At 35.3% G+C, this 18,894-nt stretch overlaps 4 protein-coding genes across 11 annotated transcripts in view; 1 reads left to right on the top strand and 3 right to left on the bottom strand.

The window, feature by feature from the left end:
- Positions 1 to 8,206, bottom strand: part of LOC127063284 (zinc finger protein 395-like) — a 106,603-nt gene extending 98,397 nt beyond the window's left edge. Inside the window, exons 1-2 of one of the 4 annotated variants that reach the window (XM_050992861.1) lie at positions 8,191 to 8,206; positions 5,602 to 7,503 (exon numbers count right to left, since the gene is read on the bottom strand). In XM_050992861.1, the coding sequence (XP_050848818.1) occupies positions 5,602 to 5,991 (390 nt within the window). In that variant the 5' untranslated portion in view covers positions 5,992 to 7,503; positions 8,191 to 8,206. Of the gene's footprint in view, positions 1 to 5,601; positions 8,077 to 8,190 lie in introns of those variants that run through there. The other 3 variants (XM_050992853.1, XM_050992869.1, XR_007781310.1) reach the window with 3 other exon arrangements.
- A 2,455-nt stretch (positions 8,207 to 10,661) lies between these two features.
- On the top strand, positions 10,662 to 13,545 carry LOC127063328 (toll-like receptor Tollo). Of its 2 annotated transcripts, XM_050992975.1 has the most exons (5): positions 10,662 to 11,044; positions 11,400 to 11,495; positions 11,604 to 11,633; positions 11,741 to 11,901; positions 12,217 to 13,545. In XM_050992975.1, the coding sequence occupies exons 1-5, from the start codon at positions 10,796 to 10,798 to the stop codon at positions 12,794 to 12,796; spliced, it is 1,116 nt and encodes a 371-aa protein (XP_050848932.1). In that variant the 5' UTR covers positions 10,662 to 10,795; the 3' UTR covers positions 12,797 to 13,545. The 2 variants fall into 2 exon arrangements, with proteins under 2 accessions (XP_050848932.1, XP_050848928.1); XM_050992971.1 differs by having other exon boundaries at positions 10,663 to 11,044; positions 11,400 to 11,633.
- LOC127063324 (lipoyltransferase 1, mitochondrial) lies at positions 13,529 to 16,242 on the bottom strand. Of its 2 annotated transcripts, none has more exons than XM_050992956.1 (4): positions 15,219 to 16,242; positions 14,539 to 14,646; positions 14,184 to 14,397; positions 13,529 to 14,091 (listed from the first exon to the last, which is right to left on the bottom strand). In XM_050992956.1, exons 1-4 carry the CDS (start codon positions 15,765 to 15,767, stop codon positions 13,742 to 13,744), a joined length of 1,221 nt encoding a protein of 406 aa, XP_050848913.1. In that variant the 5' UTR covers positions 15,768 to 16,242; the 3' UTR covers positions 13,529 to 13,741. The 2 variants fall into 2 exon arrangements, with proteins under 2 accessions (XP_050848913.1, XP_050848904.1); XM_050992947.1 differs by having other exon boundaries at positions 15,207 to 16,241.
- On the bottom strand, positions 15,791 to 17,060 carry LOC127063390 (uncharacterized). 3 transcript variants are annotated; one of them, XM_050993142.1, is made up of 2 exons: positions 16,980 to 17,060; positions 15,791 to 16,446 (listed from the first exon to the last, which is right to left on the bottom strand). In XM_050993142.1, exons 1-2 carry the CDS (start codon positions 17,005 to 17,007, stop codon positions 16,280 to 16,282), a joined length of 195 nt encoding a protein of 64 aa, XP_050849099.1. In that variant the 5' UTR covers positions 17,008 to 17,060; the 3' UTR covers positions 15,791 to 16,279. The 3 variants fall into 3 exon arrangements, with proteins under 3 accessions (XP_050849099.1, XP_050849107.1, XP_050849093.1); XM_050993150.1 differs by having other exon boundaries at positions 16,984 to 17,000; XM_050993136.1 differs by having other exon boundaries at positions 16,938 to 16,996.
- Between the last annotated feature and the right edge of the window lie 1,834 nt (positions 17,061 to 18,894).

Below are 18,894 nucleotides of genomic sequence, written 5' to 3'. Positions count from 1 at the left end.
GTTCGAAAGAAAAAATAAGGATAAGAAAAATCAGAAGAAAAAAGAAATAATAAAGAAGAAGAAGAAGAAGAAGAAGAAGAAGAAGAAGAAAAAGATAAAGAAAAATTAGAAGAAAAAGAAATAGGAAGTTGGTAAAGTAGGAAGAAATCGCGTTTAAATTTGATTCGATGCGTTCCTTTCGTAGTAGGTATACGCGGTGGCGCGTAGTACGGTACGCTTCTCTCCTTTACAAATCTAGCCGCGCCCACGTAGCGGTATCGAGAGCAAAACGTGGATATATTTCCTTGCCACGCCTGACCAAGCGCGACACGCTACACGCTACACGCTACACGCTACACGCTACACGCTTTTACTCTATTCCCTTTTGCACGTTTTACGCGATACTCGTATACGTACTGCGTTTACCACCCGCTGTGCCAAAGTCGTCATACCTTTTCAGAAATCATTGAGAAAAAAGAAAAAAAGAAAAAAAATATATTATATACACACATATATATATATATTTTATTTTTGTATATAAATAAATGTGCGTATATAAAAAATATATACACATATATATATATATATGTATGTATGTATGTATGTATCTTTCTCTCTCTTTATATATATATATATTATATATATTAAGGTATATCTATATATATATATATATATATATATATATATTAAATACCATTTTTAAAAAATTCGATAAATAAAAAAAGAAGGAATCATTTCGTTTTTCATTATTAATAATTTATAATAACATACATAGACACTCGGAAATATATATACACGCATACACACACATATATATATATATATAGAGAGAGAGAGAGAGAGAGAGAAATCTTTAAAGAAAGAACTGCAAGTAAACTCCATTCGTATAAGTTTCTAATCGGACTACATACTTTTAAACTTTATCGTTTCCGAATCAGTCGAAAAATCCAAATTTATATTGCTTCTTTTTAATCCTTATCACTACAAACAGTAATAAAGCTGCCAAATGCGTTTTTTATCGTATGTATGTATGTGTATGTGTGTATATCTATTAATATTTGCATATGTATGTATTAATATTTTTTGCATAATATTTATAAATATTGTTATTAATAAACAACCATATAAAAGATTGATTATAATTCCACAAGTTTCATTGAAATTTATTAACAAAAATAATTATGACGTTTCCGAAATGGTAAAGATCAGTTCTCAATGGATTGATATTTTTAATTTCTTCCGTAAAAATTTATAAATTTATTTTTATCAATAATATGCCACTCTTAACATTTTTAATATTCATCAAATTTGTTACGAACTATTTCCAAAAGAATATTGAAATATTCTTCGAATGATAAGGTTTAAATTAATTTAACCCTCGATCGAACGATTCAAAATTGAGCAACAATGAAACGTCTTATATTTTTTGTATTTTAAAATCTAGTAAACGATTTAAACGAAGATACTTAACAACATACTTTTTTCTCTTCCTAACTTTAAACCATCGATACTATCGATCTCTCTTTCTCTTTCTCTCTCTCTCTCTCTCTCTTTCTCTCTTTTTATCTCTTTCTTTGAAAATCAAAGTTTAAAGTCCCTGTTTAATATCGAACGATACCAGTTAGATAATCGGGTCTGTGCCAAAAGTTTCTAGACTAATATAGTCTTTTACAATATTTCAAAGAAATAAAAGAAAAAAAAAAAAAAGAAAAAAATTTTAACCAAAATTTAAGTCTCGAAAAAGAATATAATCGATTTGTTAAAATCATCTAGTAACATATTGCCTGCACAAAATACCATTTACCTAGACAAAGTTTTCTGTTTAAAGCAAAAATGAAGGAGAAAAAGAAAAAGAACAACAGGAACAAGAAGATAAAGAAGAAGAAGAAGGTAAAGAGAAGGAAATAAAATAATAGATTATAATAACACTGGTACATACATATATAAAAAATGTTAAATACTTTTTTTGAAACGCTACTTATAATCACATATATATATATATATAAATTAAATATATATACAATAAATAAATAAATATATATAAAATAAATACATATATACATATATGTATATGTGTACATACATATATACACACATATATTTATATAATTTATATAATTATTTTCTAATGAAAAGCGAGCTTCGATTTTCGTTCGATTACTTCCATATACATGGATGGTACATATATCCATATATTATATATATATAAAATATATATATATATATAAAATCGAAGCTTACATTAGAGAGGTGATCGCGAGGTATAGTAAAGAGAAGAGGGGAAAGTCGAAAGTCGAAAGCGCGCTTCGTTTCGAGCGGCGCTTACATCATGAGGATGTAGCATTCGCGTTGCTAGCGAGGAGAGGAAGGAAAGAAAATCCCAGCCGGCCGGCCTCCTCCTCTTTCCTCCCACCCATCCTCCTCCATAACCTCCTCGTCCCTACTTCTACTCTTGTCGTTCCCGTGAGTGCTGCGGGGAACGGGTCGGCTTGCTCATGCGCACGACGTAAATGGGCCACACGCTCGTCGGTCCGCTTTAGGAACGAGGTCACGAAAATTAAATTTTCTGATTAACGGCACGCACACGCCTGGGATAGTAAGAGAGAAAGAAAGAGAGAGAGAGAGAGAGAGAGAGAGAGAGAGAGAGAGAGAGAGAGAGAGAGAGAGAGAGAGAGAGAGAGATGATAATATATAGTCAACATCTTCTTCTTCTTCCACTTCTTTTTCGTTCCACCATCGTCATCTTATCCTAATGTTACATCCTAACATTACAACAGGAAAAATTCATGATTCTTACGAGGTTAAATCAATTCTTTCTTTCTATCTTTATCTCTTTTTTTTCTTCTTCTTTTCCTTTCTTTTCTTTTTTTTTTTTTTTGAATCGTCGAGATTTCGCAAGTTCCAATTAATTAATTAGTAACTTCGATCGATCTATGTGATCTTAAACGATTTTCCTTCTCTCTTTCTCTATCTATCTGTCCATCTATCTATCTCTTTTTTTTTCTTTTTCTTTCTCTTTGGTACTGTTTTAACGTCTTTGAGAATATTATCATGTGGAGATTGTGAAAGAGAAAGAGAAGTAACGAAACGAAATAGATTCATTTGGAGGATCCTATTTTACTCGGGCAAAATCGTGTTTTTTACGAGATTGAATCAATTTTGTTTGTTTTTTTTTTTTGGGGGAATTTTCAAAGTTCGAATTAACGAATAATTTTGATCGACGTATATGATCTTAAAAGATCTCTCTCTCTCTCTCTCTCTCTCTCTCTCTCTCTCTCTCTTTGGTACTATTTCAACGTCTTTGAGAATGTTATGCTGAGATCATCGGAGAGAAAGAAAGGAGATAGATAGATGGATAGACAGATAGACAGACAGTGAGTGACAGAGATAGACTATCCACTATATGCTTTGTTATATTATGTTTGGATGCAGTTCTTATACATATACGATGCAACGCGATACCGTGCGCGTGCGAATCAGAGACAAAGGTGATAGAAATCGAATGCGAGTTGAACAACAGTGATAGTGTAATGGTAATGGTGGTATAGTAGCTAACGTTGATTCTTTCCGATCTAAGTACACCGATTGAAATTGAAATTTTTATTTTTTACCATATGATTAGAATTAATTTGAATTTACGTTAATACGTGATGATAATAATAGTAATAATAATAATAATAATAATATTATAATAATGTAATATTAATAATGTAATATTATAATAATAAATTATAATATTATTATTATCGTTATTATTGTAGGCATTGTTGTCTTTAAATTATAAATATTAAATATAATTATTATGATTATCGCCATTCTTATTATTAACTAATTAAATATAAAATATAAATTTTATGATCCGTATATTAAATGTAAATAATAAAATAAAATTGAAAATATACACATATTTATTATTCACGTTTGCAAATATGTTATAATAATAATATTGTAGTGATCAACGTAATTATGGTAATAAAAATAATCAAATAATAAAGATTTATTTGTCGAGGAAAACACGTCATGATCAATTGACGATTGAATTCTTTCCTCACTTTGGAGATGTTGATCAATTACTTTTTCTTTTTTCTTTTTTTTAATCCTTAAACATATTGTTATACCAGTGAATATTAAAAATTACATTTAACAAATGATTGATCTTTGAAATATGAAGAATTAATTTTTTCTTTTTGTTCTACGAGAAATATTGCAGAAGGGAGATAAAAAATCAAGGTTACATTTATGAGTTTATAATTTAAAATGTAGATGGCGTTAGAGAGAAAGGGAGAAATGCAGTTGGACAAAAAAAAGATATACCTATACATACATACATACATACATACATACATATATATATATATAAATTTATGAGCGTGTAATATGAAAGTTACATGACGTTAGAAAGAAATAGAAAAGAGAGAGAGAGAGAGAGAGAGTTAAGTATCTAACGACGACAATTTGAACCTTTAGACCGTGACATATCCGTGTTGGTTTCTTCGATGACGTTGCAAAACGTCTGAAAACGATTCTAATAAGAGAAAATCGATGATGATCGCGAATAAAAGTATCTGTTTTTTTCTTTTCTTAGTTTCTCTTTTTTTCTTTCTATCCTTCTTTCCTTCTATACTCTCCCTTTCTTTCCGTATTGTTTTTTATCAGATTATAACTTAATAAGACACTTAATACTTCCGTGCATATTTAAACGAGAGTCAACCGGATTAACGCGTTTCTCGTGTGCGCGCAAGCTCTCACGCAACAGTAATCGATGAAGAAGAAAAGGATCGAAACTTTAACTAGCGATCGAGCGCGCACGTCCGAGCTGTCATCGTTCGTGCGTGTCTCTTTGGTACCTCCGAAAGGAAGAAAAGCGTTGAGGGAATCGAACGAGAATGAGTTAGAGAGAGACAGATAAATAGACAGACAGATATACAGGCAGACAGATAGACAGAGAAACAGAGAGAGAGAGAGAGAGAGAGAGAAAGAGAAAGAGAAAGAGAGAAGATAGATAGCGGATAGAGAAAGAAAGAGAATCGCTCGATGCGCCGCTGCGGTGCGCGGCCCGCGCATGCGCCAAGCGCGTCAACTCGCCGGGAAAACCGGCGACGATCTCGTCCGACAAAACTTTTCGTCTCTATTCGCGATCGGCTTTTCTTCTTCTTCCCTTCTCTCCCTCATTCCTCCCTCCTCCCACACCCACATCCGCACCTCCTCCCTCCATCCCTCCCTCCCTCCCTACTTCTCTACATTCGAGAATTAAATCAAATCGGCACTTCTATACCAGTAAGGAATCATGGGAAATTACGTGGCACATCGAACATATGAATTTCGAAGATCCGATTTGTCAAAAAACCCATCTCTTTCTTTATCGTCTATATACTCGTCACGGTTAATGATAAAAAAGGAATATAGCGGAAGGTTAAAGAATATAATAAAATGATTTCTCTCTCTCTCTCTCTCTCTCTCTCTTTTTTTTTTTTTTTTTAATTAGTAGCAAGTACTAGAGATATAAATATATGAACATATATATATATATATATATATATATATATATATGTGTGTGTGTGTAAGAAAGAAAGAAAAAAGAAAAATAATAAAAAAAAAAAATAATAAAAAAATTTCACTCACCTCCTGTCCGTTCGGTGCAATGACGACGTCAACCTCGTCGAGATGTTCACGGTGCTGAGTGACCTCCGCTTGTATCTCCCTACCGTTGTAGGTTAGGTAAACCTTCTGACCTGGTACGAGGCGTGCGCCTGTGACGGAACCAAATCCGGGTCCTATGAGGTCACGGTCGGAATATTCGGTACTTGGACTCGGTGGTCTGCCACCGGGCACCGTGTCAAATCTTACGGAGTACCGTGTCTTAGGTGTTATACTCAAACCAGACTCGGACGCCGACGACGCCGGCGTCTTTACGGCGTGTATTACACCACTGTAATATTTACCGTCCTCGCCGGGCGCGCACACCCTCGTACCTATTATACTGCGCTTCGCCAGTCTCTTGCCCGTCGACATTATTCGTGCTCGAAGCTTTTTCCTCTCCACTCTGTCGGACGGTACAGGAACGAACGACTTGATTCGTTTTTTCTTTGCTTCTCTTTTCTTCCTTATTATTTTCCTTTTTTTTAATTCTTTTATTGCATATACGTGTATATATATATATATATATATATATATATATATAATCTTTCTGTTACAATATCACACTCACTAAACGCACTACCTGTTCCTTTCTCTCCTTCTCTCTCTCTCTCTCTTTCTCTGTCTAACTACCTATCTATCCGTCTGTCTCACTATCTATCTCTATCTCTCTTCCACGTTCGGCTCAACGCGCTCAACTTATTCGAGTCTTCGCGCGAACCTCGGCCACCCTTCCGCCTTCCGTTTGACGCACCTCCACCTCCCCTTCCCTCCCTGCTTCTCCCCCTTCCCACCACTGCCCCCCCGGCTCACGAACACCACTGCGCGCTCCGTTCTTCTCTTCCTACTTCACCGAGACCTTGCACTTCTTTTATTGTATCTCACTCTCTGTCTCTCTCTCTCTCTCTCTCTATATATATATATATATATATGTATATATATATATCTGTCTCGTTCTCGCACGCTCCTCTTCGTTATCTCTTCTCGTTTCTTCTCTTTATCTTCTCTCTTTCTTGCTCTCGTCGAACTAAACAAGTTCCTTTTTCCACGAACGAAGTATTTGAAAAAAATTCTTAACGATCGTCCTACGAAACGATCGACATAATGCTAAATAAACGATCGACTCGAGATCGATAACGTTTAATGAAAATATGTTGGTTAGACGAGGAAGCGCGTACCAATGCCAATAGACAATGCAGCAGCAGTAGTAATAGTAGTAGTAATAGTAGTAGTAGTAGTAGTAGTCGTAGTAGTAGTATATGATGATGAAGAAGAAGAAGAAGAAGAGGAAATACTCGAGGATCGAGGACGCGTTCTCCGGCGTTCGGCGCGAGCGTCGTGCGTCGTGCGTGCGTCGTGCGTGCGTGCGTGCGTGCGCGCGCGCACACGCGGCCCTTTAAACGGTGCCACGACGGGCGTAGTAATATAATTTTTCTTCGACGACGAGGACGACGAAAACGACGACGACGTAACGGGAGATAACGTCGTCGTCCGTCCTATTATTATTTTTATTATTATTGTTCTTGTCGTTATAATTATTATTATTGCCACTGTTGTTTTTGTTGCTGTCGCTGTTGATAATGTTGCTGCTGTTGCTGTTGTTATAGTTGTTGTTGTATTTGTTGTCGTTGATATTAGTAACGATGCTATTAATGATGATGATGCTACTGATGTTAATGTTGATACTGTTGATGCTGATGCAGGTACTGCTGTTGCTTTCGCTGTCAATGCTCCTCGTCACGCCGTCCTCATGTTCCCGGCACCACGCGATCGATTTCGCGTCTATGTACTTTCGCTCGTTGCGCCTAACCAACGACGGCATAATACGTGGAAGCGACTCGCCACTAACTTCGTGCTCGTGTCCAAAGTACGCGCTTCCGACTTCTTCTGTGACGATGAGATTGATTATGGGGAAAAATCAAGTAAAATAATTCTATATATATGCATATACGTGTAGGTATACATATGCGTATACATGTACATATACATATACATATATATATATATGTATGTACGTATATGCGGAGCCGGTTCGAAAAGTTTCAAGAAAACAACAACGGGGTCGTACGATGTTTTGAAAAAAAGTACGATAAGAAGAAGGAAAGAATGGTAATAATGACGTTGATGATGGTAATGATAATAATAATAATTGTTATATTATTATTATTATTATTATTATTATTACAATAATAATAATAATAGCAGTACTGTTGGCGATGGTACTAGTTGTACTGGTGTAGTCGCAGTAGTAATAGTAGTAGTAGTAGTAATGTAGTACTACTGTAATGACGCAAGAGAAACGACGACACTGAATACGACGCCGACGATGATCGCGGTATTATCACGATACGATGGTAAATTCGCGCGGTGTCGTCTGACATGTGACGCACAGCTGAGCGGCCGGGAAGGACTGAGGACGGACGGAACCGTGCGGCTTTCACTGCGCCGGCCGGCCGGCCACCCGCCTTCCTAACCCCTTCCCTCTCCCCCTTAGGAAAAACAGCTGATAGATAACAACAAAGGCACGTGACCGGCCGGCGATACGCCATTGGCCGACAGCTATGACCTACTTACTCCGATTGGCCGAGACATGGGAGCGAGAAACGGGGGAAAGGCCGGAACGCGGTGCGACTGCCTCCCTCGCTCGTTCCCTCTAACTACTTTTGCTCTCTCGCGCTAACTGACTGAGACCCTCCGATCACCGTGCCTCCTCCCCCCGTAACGAAAACCAACCCCCCCCTACCGTTCTCTTTCTCTGTCTCTCTCTCTCTCTCTCTCTCTACCTACCTACCAACCTACCTACCTCCCTACCTCTCGTTCTATCTCACTCTATCTATCTCTCTCTCTCTCTCTCTCTTTCTCTTTCTATCTCTTTCTTCCTTTCTTACTGTTACTGTTACTCTTACTCCCTACCTCTCGTTCTATCTCACTCTATCTATCTCTCTCTCTCTCTCTCTTTCTCTTTCTATCTCTTTCTTCCTTTCTTACTGTTACTGTTACTCTTACTCTTCGTTCACAACGCGTTTGGTCCTCCTCTCCTGTCTCCCCTCTCCAGACTCCCTTCCCTCTCCCTCTCTTTCTGTCTCTCTCTCTCTCTTTCTCGCCCAATCGTAGAGAAAACTTTCGAAAATCAAGAGTCGGAGAATCTTGAAAATAATTCATATTCCCGTGAAGAAAATTCTCTTTACGAGTGAGAACGCGAAACGAAACGAAACGAAACGAAACGAAAAACGATAAGTTTACTATTTCTATATCGATATAATACTTAACCAACTAAGTGGATTTCTCGATCAGCTGTTGCCATCGCGTACGCGTAGACGGCGCATCAGCTGTGTCGACGCCGGTGACGAAACGAGGACGGCTCGTTGAAAGAGGAAAAGAGAGAGAAAGAGAGAGAGATATATATATATATATAGAAAGAGAAAGAGACAGAGAACGGAACGACACGCGCGCCATTCGACTTCGAGAAAAAGAGAGAGATGCTCTTAACCGACGGTCGCCCATAGAGACGCTCATTATATCGACGTTTTCGAACTGATAGATACCACCAAATCCTATCTCTCTTTCTTTTTCTTTTACTCTGTTTTTCTTACGTGATCGATAAACGATCACTTTTCTTTTCCACGATTTCGATGGTTAAATATTTTCGATCTCTTTTTCTTCCCTTTTCCTTCCACCGCCCTTCTTCCCACGTCCATTGTTTCGTTAGCTTCGTTTGTCCCCCGTGATAATGCGTCACGTTAGGATCGTGTTGCGTATTTATATAGATGCAATATATGTGTGTGTATGTGTGTATTTATGAGAAACACGTAGAAAAGCGCGCGGTACGCTCGACCGAGAGCGACACTAGCGCCGCCCTACGGTTGCAACTCGGTATAATTTCCCCTACCATACGCGTCCTACGCCATACCGTTTATCGTTGCTTTCGTCATCATCGTCCTCTCTCTCTCTCTCTCTCTGTCTCTCTCTCACGCTGTCTTTCTTTCTCTCTCTCTTTTCTTCCTTCCTCCTTTCTTTTTTTCTATTCCTCACGACGCGCAAGCGTGGGCGAGTCAAATCGGAACGCTTTTCGCGATGACGATCGTCAGTGACGAAATCGCGCGAAAATGTGCTTCAAATCAAATAAACGATGATATTATGGGGGAGTACGTACGACCGAGAGAATATCTCTTCTCTATCACTCGAGTTGCGAGTGGACTGTGACGTAAAGATACAAAACATATATATATATATATATATATATATATATATACATGTGTGCATACATATATGTATACGTATATATATTCATTTCTCACTTGTGTATATATCGTAGGTTTCCCATATATATACATAATGGGTGTGTACATACATACATATATATATGTGTGTGTGTACTTGATAAAAATGGCGGGAAGATTGAAAACGACCGAGAAAGAGGTTCGACGAATTATTGAAAATTTTGCTTATCCGATTCCATTAACAATAACCATTTACCATTCATTCGTTTAACTTTCTTCACCGATAACGGTTAACGACCTAAACACTTAAACTACGATTTGAAGCTCTTTTGAAGATTCGATCTCTTTATTCTCTCCTAAGCACGTTTCTTCTCGATCCAATCTCAAAAGATCGGGACTTCGTGCAAATAACGAGCGTCGGTCGTCGTTCACGACAATGATCTTCCTAGAAACGTTCCACATTTAATGACGACAGACCCCTCTTTCACTCTTTCTCTTTCTCACTCTCACTTACTCTTTCTCTCCCTTTCTTATCTCCTTTCTTTGTCTCTCGTCGTAAACATTTTTTTCTTGAAATTATAGTTTTCGAAAGAGACGAAAAAGGAGAGAAACGATCGAAAGTTAAAATGGACTTTGGATTTTGAACGATTCCATAATGAACGAAAAATAGAAGATTTGGGAGAGGTCTTTGGTTCAACGTTATGTCGTGTATCACACACACACACACACATATATATATATATATCCGTAGACGTATCTATGCATGTATACGTTATAAGCATTATATACGTATAACGAAAGAGATAAGATTACGTTTCTGTCGCGACTGCTCCTTTCCTCGCGTGTGCCACCACCTCTAAAAGCGTCTCTTTCGTTCTATCGCGATAGAAATCGTGTCGAGCCGTAATAATGAGACAACAAAGTATCGTATTACGCTTCTATATACCGTGAAACGCGATATGAACGTCCGAATAATCGCGAGTTCGCGTTTTCTCGCGATCCTCGTCTCGATCGCGATCCTTAAACCTTTCGTTCTTGCCAATTATTCTTGCTCTGTTCTATGTGATTGTGATATTTGGTACACATTGAAACGTGCCAATTGCTCCGGACGACGTCTTTACAGTATTCATACCGGTGCATCGAATCTTGTACAGGCTTTGGATTTATCGGACAATACGATATCCTCGTTGGAAAATTATGAACTTTCTGTAAGTGTATATGGGTGCGTGTGTCTGTGATATATTGAATGATATATGAATATGGATTATTGTTGTTGACAATGTTGTCTACGAGAGAAACGTCAGTTAACGTCGTTTCGATCGAGTTTCGTCTTACCAAGTGTTGATTTCTTTCCTTTCTTTTTTTCTTTATGTTATTTTATTTATTTATTATTATTATTATTTTTTTTTATCATTCTCTTTCTTTAATTTTCCTTTTTCGTTTCGAGTAAGGAGTTTCTCGTTTCTCTGGGTCTCCTTAGATTGTTTTTCCTTTTGAACCATTATTTGTAACATTGTTTTGTTAATCATTCTCCTGTACCATGCGATAATATAATTTTTTCAGGAAGCAGGCCTGACCAATCTGAAATATTTGAATTTGTCGAAAAATTCGATAAGTCATATTACCCTGGAAGCATTCTCTGGTATCACCGAATTGAGGGTATTAGATTTATCGAGAAATTATCTTTATTATCTACTTCCCGACATCTTTCTCGAGACGAAGAACTTGCGTATATTGAAATTATCAAGGAACAATTTTAATATACAGGTGCCAAAGCTCCAATGTCCATGGCTGATGGTAAATACCCGGGATGTATAACTTCGGACAAATAATATAATTCCAGAATAATGAATCATCGTCATCGAGTGTCGATTTGCTACGATCTATCTGAATTGTTTATTTAGGAACTCGATGTGCACTCGTGTCAAATCAGTCACATACCTGTAGACACGTTCGCCGGACTGACTCATCTTCGAAGCCTCGATCTCACAAACAACTTGATGATTCAGCTAGATAACGTTGTCCTCAAGCCCTTGCAATTCTTAAGGAAAGTATCATTGGAAGGGTACGTTGACGTCTTAACCGTATATAATATGTATCTATCCATCTATGTATGTATGTACGTACGTACGTATGTATCTATCTATCTATATAATGTTCCATTAGTTCCGACTATCAACTATATTAACCGACGACGCTTTGGTTAGAAAGAAAACGCGAAGGATCTTTTATTACGTTATAAAAGATCGCCAATTATACTTGAAAGAATCTCTCGTTGCTTTATACATTAAATATCGTAAAGCATCGGTGATAATATGGTCAACCGTACCGACGACAATAATTAACATTTTTTTTTTTTTTCTTTTTAATTTCGTTATAGAAATCCTTGGTCTTGCAACGGAATGATGTACGATCTCGAGAATAATCTTCGTTTAAGACAGATCGAATACGATTTGATTTGTAATAAAACGATAAAAGGACCGAAGAAATTTGAGAAGATAATGTTGAAGCCTTTGATATATTCGAAAGTTCATACGCATTCTTCGACTTCCTCCAAGGAATACACAAAGTTTCAAGAAGTGATAAAATGTGAGGATAATTTCCAAAATTCTTCTACATCGTCGACTAACGATTTGCAAAATATTTTCAAAAATTACTCGAAGATATCGCCCTATTGGTTTTTAATTATGGGATTTTTACTTGGTTGTGCTAGCAGTATGGCCTTTTATTATGTCTGCCTTTTAAAAAAATTCATATGCTGCTGCCGTGAACACGATTATCGTGATCGTACGACGAACGACGATCCACAGAGACTTTTCCTACTTCATAGTCAATGGCACGTCGCAACAGAGCCTACGCTCGATTCAAGTCAAACAATATCCTGTCCAGGTACTCCTCCGCCACCATATCGTGACGTTATTCTACGACCGGGACTTTATAGAGCCGCAACTCCAATTTAAATAACAATACTGCCGGATACGGTGCGTGATCAAAGTAACGTTAGAAAAAAAGGGACTCCTCTATATTACGCATCGTATAATATTCATGGCAATTAATAAAATCTATATAAAAACTGCTCACCGTATAACGACTCTGTGAAAAAAGATTAAAAAAAAAGAAAAAGAAAAAAAAAGATAATAATAATAATAAAATAAAAAGAAAGAATTCTTTCCTTCCCTTTCTAAGAACGTAGAAATGAAAGTGATTTAAAGGCAATACAATCTGATAAGATTAAGTGGAAATTTCAAATTGATTTGAAAGAGAAAGAAAAATTCGCAGAGGTAACGCTCGTCTGATCGAAAGTATTAAAAAGATAAATCTAGTCTTCAAATTATTTTTTCCTATGTAAAATATATGGTAGAATTTTTTATTCTAAAACATTATATATATATATATATATATATATATATATATATATACACACATATATACAGAGATTTATAACAAGGAGGTATATACGTTTTACAAGAAACAAGTAAAAAAAAAAAAAAAAAAACAAAAAGAAAAGAAAAGGAAAAATAAAGAAAGGTATAAAACAGAAATATGGTTAAAATAAAGAGACTTGTGAATCTTGAATAAAATGCGATGTGATTCTTAAAAAGAAAAAAATACACACACTTTATACTTTACACTTTACAGGGAGGGATCAACTAAAAAATAAAAAATAAAAAATAAAAGGAACAAAAAAAAACACACACACATATATATATATATATATAAAGAAAAAACGAAACATATAAAATAAAATAAAAATATAGTTACAATACAGAGGCTTGCGAATCTTAGATAAAATGTGATGTCATCGGAAACACTTTATCTATAAACGATAATTGATTCCTTCGTTTGTCCTTCATCCTATCTTATCGATGTTACTTCTTGAGATCGTTCAAAGGAATAACGATCGATCACTGCGTCGCGACCATGTTCGTTTTTTTCGTATTCTGAGACATACTCTCAGAGAAATTCTTGCAACTGATCAATGCGATTATGTTGTCCATAACTTCGCTATCGTATTTAACGCCCCGTAGATTCGTGAATACGTTTGCGTTTTGATTTAAATCGGGGGATGCCAAATTGGCTGGCAAACTCATTCTAATTTCTTCTACTATACCCTTTTGTATCTCTAGAGTCAAATTAACTCTATAAAGATTTCCATTTGACGCTGGCATATCGAAGGTCTTCGTTACCGAAAATTCTGGTGTTCTTCCATATATCCATTCCCACGAACGAAATTCTTCCTTCAATTTGTCTATACCTATAAAATAACAACGTGTAACATTACAAAATATTTCTATATATTAAAATAAAATGCTATTGTTAAGATCGAAATAAGAAATCCAATTATACCTGGGAACCAATCCTCGGTCGGATTAATCAATTGAAATCCTTTTTGTTCTTGTATATGATCGTAACCACCATCTTCGAGGACAAGTGGCTTTGTACGTAAATATTCCCAACCTAAGGTATTTATCAGTTTGTCTACTTGTACCTCCGAATTAACTTCCGTTAGATTCTTTATGGGAGAACGGGTTGACGTTGTAGCGTTTGTTTTAATTCCAGTCTGTAAAATCGATCAAATTAAAAACAAAAAAGAAAAAAGAAGAAGAAGAAGAAGAAAAGAAAAGAAAAAAGATTTATAACGATCTTTTCGATACGTAAAAATAAATGTATGTTGGAAAAATAATTTTTTTTTTTTTTTTACCTCTTTCCTTTCAAGGATCATACTCAACAATGTTTTATTAGATGCAACTAGGAGCGTACAATGATGATAAGCATTGGGTCGTCCTAATTTAGCTGCTGTACCAGATACCTAAGTTATAATATAGTCAAGGATACATACATACACGAATGATAATGTTCGATTTCATAGAAGACGTTTTAAAATGGCCGCCCCTTTTCCTTTTTTTTTTTTTTTTCTTTATAAGGAATACAACGAGCGATACCGACTTTCGTATATAATATATTACTTAACAAGAAATAATGAAATCGTTATACGGACGAGTATATCAAGCTGACAAACAAACAAAAAAGATAGGGAAAAAGAAACTAAAAAAAAGAAGAAAGAAAAAAAAAGAAAAGAAAAAAAAAAAGAAGTACACAGTTATCTTATCTTTGAACGGTGCAATATTAATTGCACGCCGTCTTGCACTTGCGGTTGGTTCAAAGATCATACAGAGTAATAATACGACATACATACAACAAATATATAGACATATACATACATATAAATATATATATATATATATACATATACACATATATATTCTATTATAAAGTATAAAAGGAAAAAGATCAGAGAAAGGAGGTGAAATTTATGAACGTCTCCTAGAAAGAAATAAAGAGTATTAGAAATATTGTGCGATACGTTACATCAAAGGATACTTTATATCGTCCCTCGACGACTATATCCTCTCGTTCGTTGACAACAGCTTTCAATCCCCATTCACGATACAATGCTCTAGTAATAATATCCAAATTGTATCTCCTGTTGTATCTTTGTTTCGGTGTGAAAAATGATAGATTTAAATTGCCGTTGTCATGATAAACGGTACCGCCACCGCTGTTACGCCGTACCAACGCTATACCATGTTTCTCCGTAATACGTGTATCGCACTCGAGCCAAGGATTTTGATGACGGCCGATTACGACGCATGGATCGTTACGCCACAAGAGCAATACATGATGATTCGTAAAGTCAAAATTACGATATAACCAATCCTCCAATGCTAGATTGGTGAACACATCATTCGATTGCGATATAAATACTGACTTTCTTATGATATCATTATTGTTAACGTTCTGCCTGTGTTTCTCATTGAAACTCGACGAGGACCATCTTAGATGCAATTTCGTTCCGTCCAATGTCTTTAAACGACAACAGAGTACAGCTCTGCCGACGACGATACTACCGCACTTACTGATCAGAGACATTTTTTTTTTTCACTCTTTCTTTCTCTCTCTCTCTCTCTCTTTTTTACACACACTCCTTTTATACACTTTCGTATCCCCACGTGACTTTATCGATCGATTTATCGATAGAGATTAAGAGAGAGAGGTCTCTGTGGTAACTACTATTACCTTAATTCCCAACGGTCGGTAATGTAGAACGCAAATGGCGGTCACTCGATCTCTTTCTTATTTTCTTATTTTCCTCTTCTTCTTTCTACGTTATTAGGAATCCGATCCGACGATATTTTTATCGTTAATATCAGTCTTAGACTAAATGAACGTCAATGTTGCTTCTTCTTTTTATTCTTATTATTATTTTTATTATTATTATTACTTTTTTTTTTATTCTTCTTCTTTTTTTAATATTATGTTACCTCGAGACAAGAAGCTGAGATCAGAGAACAGCCTTGTGACGTAGTTTTCTTCGTAGGAAAAATTCTTTCTCTCTCTCTCTCTCTCTCTCTGTCTATCTCTATTTCTCTCTCTCTCCTATTTTAATAAAGCGTATGTCTCGAGACGTCGGATTGACTCGCCGTGATGGATATTAGATAGTCGTGAAGGGCAATGGTCTGATGTAACCACTTCCACGTTTGATCCAGACTGTTGATGCGGTATCGGATACCCAAACAATCTCGACAATCCTTTTGCATTCCTCCGTGTGCTGACAGATTGAAAGAATTAAATTACAATCTTTCTAATTGACGATTGAGATATATTTAACACTGGCACTAGATTTCGCGCCTAAATTTTGAATATATGTATATGCGCGCGCGTCACTCGCGTTTTCGTTTAAAAAAAAAAAAAAAAGAAAGAAAGGAAGAAAAAAGATAGAGAAAGAAAGAGACAGACAAAAATGAAAAAAGAAAATTGAAGAGAAACAATCACGACACGGTCGAACAGAAATAGAAATAAAACAGTGTGTATGTATGCGCGCGCGTACGTATATATATATATAAACGTTAAAGAATAAGTCAGCCCTTGTCGTCGATAATATTCACGCGAATATAGAAACGAATGTCTTCGAATCGATGCGCTTGCAAATTTCCCGACGAATACTGATCGATCGTTCGACTTTTGACGTTATATTGAGTGTATCTCCATAAGCATGAAAAAGTTAAGGGGGAAGGAACGGGAAAAGGTCTTTTAACACACGCAAAGAGGTTATCTGAGTTCGAAGCACAAAGTACAGCTGACCTACGCGTGACATCGTATTTGACGCCATCTTCTCGTTTTCGTTTCGTCACTCCCCCCTCTACCTACCTACCTACCTATCCCCACCCGCAATAGCCAATCGATTACTCAGGATTCTACGTAGCTATTATTGGTCGAGAAACACGTCGAACGGACTAATAATATTAGGCGCGAATAAATCTACGATTGAACAATTTTTTAATACGATTGGACTCACGACGTGATCGATCGATCACGCAAGGACGATTACTGAGATCTTGTCATTGTTGTTGTTATTTTTTTATTTATTTTCTTTTTTTTTCTTTCTTTCTTTCTTTCTTTTTTATCAATCACACCGATAATGGAAAATTTAATAATCGTTTTATTATGCAAGAGAAAAAATTATTGTATTACTTACATAAAAACCATCGATTATTTCTTTTTTTTTTTGCAGAGAGTTTATTTTTGCCCTTGTTTATGCTTCTTCTCTTGAACTTTAGAAAAGAAAGAAAGAAAGAAAGAAAGAAAAGGAAGGAAAGAGAGAAAAAGAACACAGAAGAAAAAAGAACTTAAAGATAAAACTTCCTCGGAAGATTCGTGTGTGGTTTCTTCTGGCCTTATCGCCAAATTGAAAAACACGTTTCAATGAGAAAAGGAAAGTTTTTTTTGCATGATAATACATGGACAAACATGAAAATATGTATGTAGTCTCCACAGACGTATACACACACAAATCTTATATAAATGTTCTTATCGGTCACCTGCATTGTACATTTCTTTTTTGCAAATGTATGCATAAATCTATGAATCAAACGGTACATTCAAATCGATCGAAGTTAAGACGAACTTAAAGAAAAGTTTATCGTTATCGTCTTCGTAAATATGTGTGTCGTTCAACTAATATTAAATATATAACATATTTATAAGAAATGAAGAGAGAGAGAGAGAGACAGTCTTCTATATATACACGTATAAACTATTTTATTACTCGGGCGAGACTACTCGGAAATTTTTAAATAATATAATCTAATAAAAAGAAAAAAAAGAAAGAAAGAAAGAAAGAAAGAGCATGCTCCAGATTCGAGTTTCGAGATATCGCTAATCTCAATCGTTCAATTTTCTAATGTAATATATATTTTGTATTCAGATCTCGTATGTACATGTATCAAATTGAAAGAGTGAAATTTTTCTCTGTATACTAATTTTATATATACAAATTTATATATATATATATACATAATTAAAAATAAATTGTATGTATTTTCGAAAATCTCAAAAAAAAGTAATTGATTTTTAAGATTACCTAAGAACTTTTATATACATAAATTGTATATATATAAATAATATATATAAACGTTACAATATACATTACAATAATGTATACAAGTTATTAATATTATTAATAAATTTTCTAAAATTTATCTATTTCCTTCAGAGATCAATTTACACGTATATATTTTTTATATCAACAAAGAGAAGGACTTCGTTTATGAAAAGTAATATTTGATAACCAATGGTCGCAAAAAAAAAAAAGAAAAGAAAAGAAAATTATCGTTCAGCCGCAATAAATAACTCTTTTTTTCCGACATACTTAACTCTTTTTTCAAATATATTTTGCACACGGATCTATTTATTTGTTTATTCGCTCGTTTTCAGGTTTTCACTCATCGTTCCCTCTTTATGTCTCAACAACATTATCGACAACTTTATCATAATTTAACGACTATACGCATTAACTGTTCTTACCAAACGCATTCATTCCACACGCATTGATTATCTTTTTCACGACATTAACGTTCTTTTTTAATAGTTACTAGAAATTCTTGATTACGAAGAAAATTAAATTTTTCCCGCATTTTTCTCTTTCTTATAACCTAAAAAATCCGATATAAAACTCGAACGGTAAAAATGACTATGTAGTTGAGCTTATACGTAATAT

The sequence above is a fragment of the Vespula vulgaris genome, chromosome 1, assembly GCF_905475345.1.
Source record: "Vespula vulgaris chromosome 1, iyVesVulg1.1, whole genome shotgun sequence".
NCBI lineage: Eukaryota > Metazoa > Arthropoda > Insecta > Hymenoptera > Vespidae > Vespula > Vespula vulgaris.
The sequence above is the reverse complement of the archived record's forward strand: the minus strand, read 5'-3'. Positions and strand labels throughout refer to the sequence as shown.

What these genes read in the sequence shown, in the direction of transcription:
- LOC127063328 (XM_050992971.1), top strand. Translation starts at nt 10,796, where the DNA reads ATGAACGTCCGAATAATCGCGAGTTCGCGTTTTCTCGCGATCCTCGTC. An exon ending in TGGAAAATTATGAACTTTCT is followed by an intron (nt 11,045 to 11,399) that starts GTAAGTGTATAT and finishes TAATTTTTTCAG; the next exon opens with GAAGCAGGCCTGACCAATCT. An exon ending in TCCAATGTCCATGGCTGATG is followed by an intron (nt 11,634 to 11,740) that starts GTAAATACCCGG and finishes TTGTTTATTTAG; the next exon opens with GAACTCGATGTGCACTCGTG.
- LOC127063324 (XM_050992947.1), bottom strand. Translation starts at nt 15,767, where the DNA reads ATGTCTCTGATCAGTAAGTGCGGTAGTATCGTCGTCGGCAGAGCTGTA. An exon ending in TGATCCTTGAAAGGAAAGAG is followed by an intron (nt 14,398 to 14,538) that starts GTAAAAAAAAAA and finishes TCGATTTTACAG; the next exon opens with ACTGGAATTAAAACAAACGC. An exon ending in GACCGAGGATTGGTTCCCAG is followed by an intron (nt 14,092 to 14,183) that starts GTATAATTGGAT and finishes GTTATTTTATAG; the next exon opens with GTATAGACAAATTGAAGGAA.
- LOC127063390 (XM_050993136.1), bottom strand. Translation starts at nt 16,992, where the DNA reads ATGTCACGCGTAGGTCAGCTGTACTTTGTGCTTCGAACTCAGATAACC. An exon ending in AACTCAGATAACCTCTTTGC is followed by an intron (nt 16,447 to 16,937) that starts GTGTGTTAAAAG and finishes TCAATCTGTCAG; the next exon opens with CACACGGAGGAATGCAAAAG.